The 2,611-nt window shown below is 38.0% G+C and overlaps 1 protein-coding gene across 1 annotated transcript; it reads left to right on the forward strand.

Annotated features, from left to right (window-relative positions):
* The first annotated feature begins 1,637 nt into the window (after window positions 1–1,637).
* LOC110726683 (PRA1 family protein F3-like) lies at window positions 1,638–2,611 on the forward strand. The gene has a single exon (XM_021906154.1). The coding sequence runs from the start codon at window positions 1,851–1,853 to the stop codon at window positions 2,352–2,354; it is 504 nt and encodes a 167-aa protein (XP_021761846.1). The 5' UTR covers window positions 1,638–1,850; the 3' UTR covers window positions 2,355–2,611.

Consider the following 2,611-nt stretch of genomic DNA (forward strand, 5'->3'; position numbering starts at 1 on the left):
CTTGCGAGACCAAGTCGTTCTAGGCCAGCAAAAGAAAGGAGCATCATCCTCAAATTTAAGAGTTAAATATAATATATATTTGTTGTACGGTCAAAGGAGATAATTATCTTCCTAAATTATAAGCTATAGTTCCCTAGTATATTTCCATATATATTATGGTCAAAGGAAATAATTAGTTTGATTAAAATGATAATTATCTATTTATAGTTAGTTGAACCCAAATATGACCCGACTTGGAAATGACCCGACCTGATTGTAACCTGCAAATTATTGACTTGAACATAACCCGATTTAAATCCGAGAATTACCCGACTTGAAAATGACCCAACCTTATTATAACCCGCAAATTATTTACTTGAACCGAACACGACTTGAACCCGAAAATGACCCGACTTGAAAATGACTCGACCTGATTATAATCCGCAGATTATTGATTTGAACCGAGCCCGACTCAAACACGAGAATGACCCGACGCTATTCTAATTAACTCGCAAATTATTGACTTGAACTGAACCCTGATCTGTTTTAACCCTTGAAAACCCGAATTAAACCCGACCTATTGCTCACTCGACCCGAATGTATCCCGATCTGTTATTAACCCGACCTAAACCCGACCCAAACCCGATAATTAGTATGACCCGACATGATTCGACTCAAGCATGACCCAACCCAAACCCGACCCGCATAGGTTATGGAATTAATCTGAATTGATCCGACCCGAGTTGACCTGACCCACTCTTACCCGACTCGTTTACCCGAATTAACAACTCTAATAGGGATGTCAGCATTTTACATGGTAAGGTTAATCGGGCCCAGACAAAGGCTCCTATCACAGAATAATCTTGTTTGGAATGCACTAGAGGGTTAAGGGGTGGGATCTATTGTTGACGAGGATCCAACCTCGCACCTCGAGGATGCGAGGTGACCTCTTATGCCACTGCACCAAGAGGTCTCCCTCAAGCTTTTTAATTCATGACTTCAAATCTTCAACCACTAACATTTAGAATTAGAGGTGTTAATTTGGGTGTTAGGGTTGGGTTAGTTTAATTTCAATCATGCTGAATTAGTATACTAATCTAGTAGTTGTTACTCTTGTTAGTATTAGTACTCTAAGTTCAACCTTAAATAAATGAATTCCATGAAACTTTATACCTAAATCTCAGAGATATAAAGTGAAAAATGTCACTATTCCATCACCTTAACCTTATAAGCCTATAAGGTACCTCAATTTTTACGAGGCATTTGGCAGCAAAGATATGGATAGTGAGAATAAGAAGGTAGGATAAGGATAAGGATAGAGAATTAATAAGTGAGATAGGGATAAAAATTATGTTATCCATTGTTTGGTATGATTTGTGAATTAAATTGGGTAAAGTAATAAAATTACTTAACTATCCTTATTAACATTTCTCCTCTCTTCTCTTCCTTCTCTTTCATTAAGGGTCAATATTAATTCCTATACCTTATATTTGTCCCCTTGATATAAAAATAGAGGGATGACTCCCATTAAACAAACAAAGGATACCACACTAACCCTAATCCTGATTCCAAAATTATAAATCATTCTGCAAACCAAACGTCCCCTAGCCCCCCTTAATTCTTGATCTGAGAAATGAATTATTTTTTTTTTTTTTTTTTTTTTTTTTTTTTTTTTTTTTTTGGGACTACAACCATGTACCATACTAGAAACACTTATTCCAAATAAAGACTATTCCAAGTTTTTTTTACGAAAGGTACTACAGTACATTTGTACTAATTCATTTTTTTTTTTTTTGGGTAAACAAAACTAAACATAGCCGGTCCACGATCCAAATTCTTCTGAACCCTGTCTCATCCCACATTCCCCAACAATGTCCTCCCAACCCTCCGGCGACTACGCCGCCGCAGCAACCACCCAACCATGGCCGTCATTCTTCGACATCCACTCTCTCTCCATCCCAGTCTCCCTCTCCGACGCCACAACTCGCCTCAACTCAAACCTCGCCCACTTCAAACTCAACTACCTCAACATCTTCCTCATCATCCTCTTCCTCACTCTCGCTCTTCGCCCTCTCTCTCTCCTCCTCGTCTTCCTCTCCGCCGTCGCCTGGTACTACTTCTTCTTCTCCTCCTCCCGCACTTCTCCGCTCGAAATTTTAGGGTTCGTCGTTGACGATCGAATCATCGTTGCTGTGCTTTCTGTGATTACGATCATCGCTTTTGTTGTTGCTCATGCTTGGATGAATTTGCTGCTTTCGATTGTGATTTCTGCGGTTCTTGTTTGTTTGCACGGTGTTCTTAGGGTTCCGGTTGGTGATTCTGATCCTTATGGTGGTCTTCTTGATGCTGAATCTGGAAGTTATAGTGAGTTTTAATTCATTTAGGGCTTTCTGATTGTTAATTTTAGTTTGTAATTGTTGTTGATTTCTGATTGAAACTGGAATTGAATCCTATGCTTGATTTATTTGAGCATTAATTTTGTTTGTAGTTGATTGTAATGAAATTGATCGCGTTGTTGCTAATTTGGAAAAATTTTGTGTAATTTTTCTGTCAAATTGGTTTAATTGTCAGATTTGAGCTCAAGAAATTAATATTATTACTATTATTGTAATTGAAATTGATTTTCTTTGAA

The sequence above is a fragment of the Chenopodium quinoa genome, unplaced genomic scaffold, assembly GCF_001683475.1.
Source record: "Chenopodium quinoa cultivar QQ74 unplaced genomic scaffold, ASM168347v1, whole genome shotgun sequence".
In the NCBI taxonomy this organism is placed as follows: domain Eukaryota; kingdom Viridiplantae; phylum Streptophyta; class Magnoliopsida; order Caryophyllales; family Amaranthaceae; genus Chenopodium; species Chenopodium quinoa.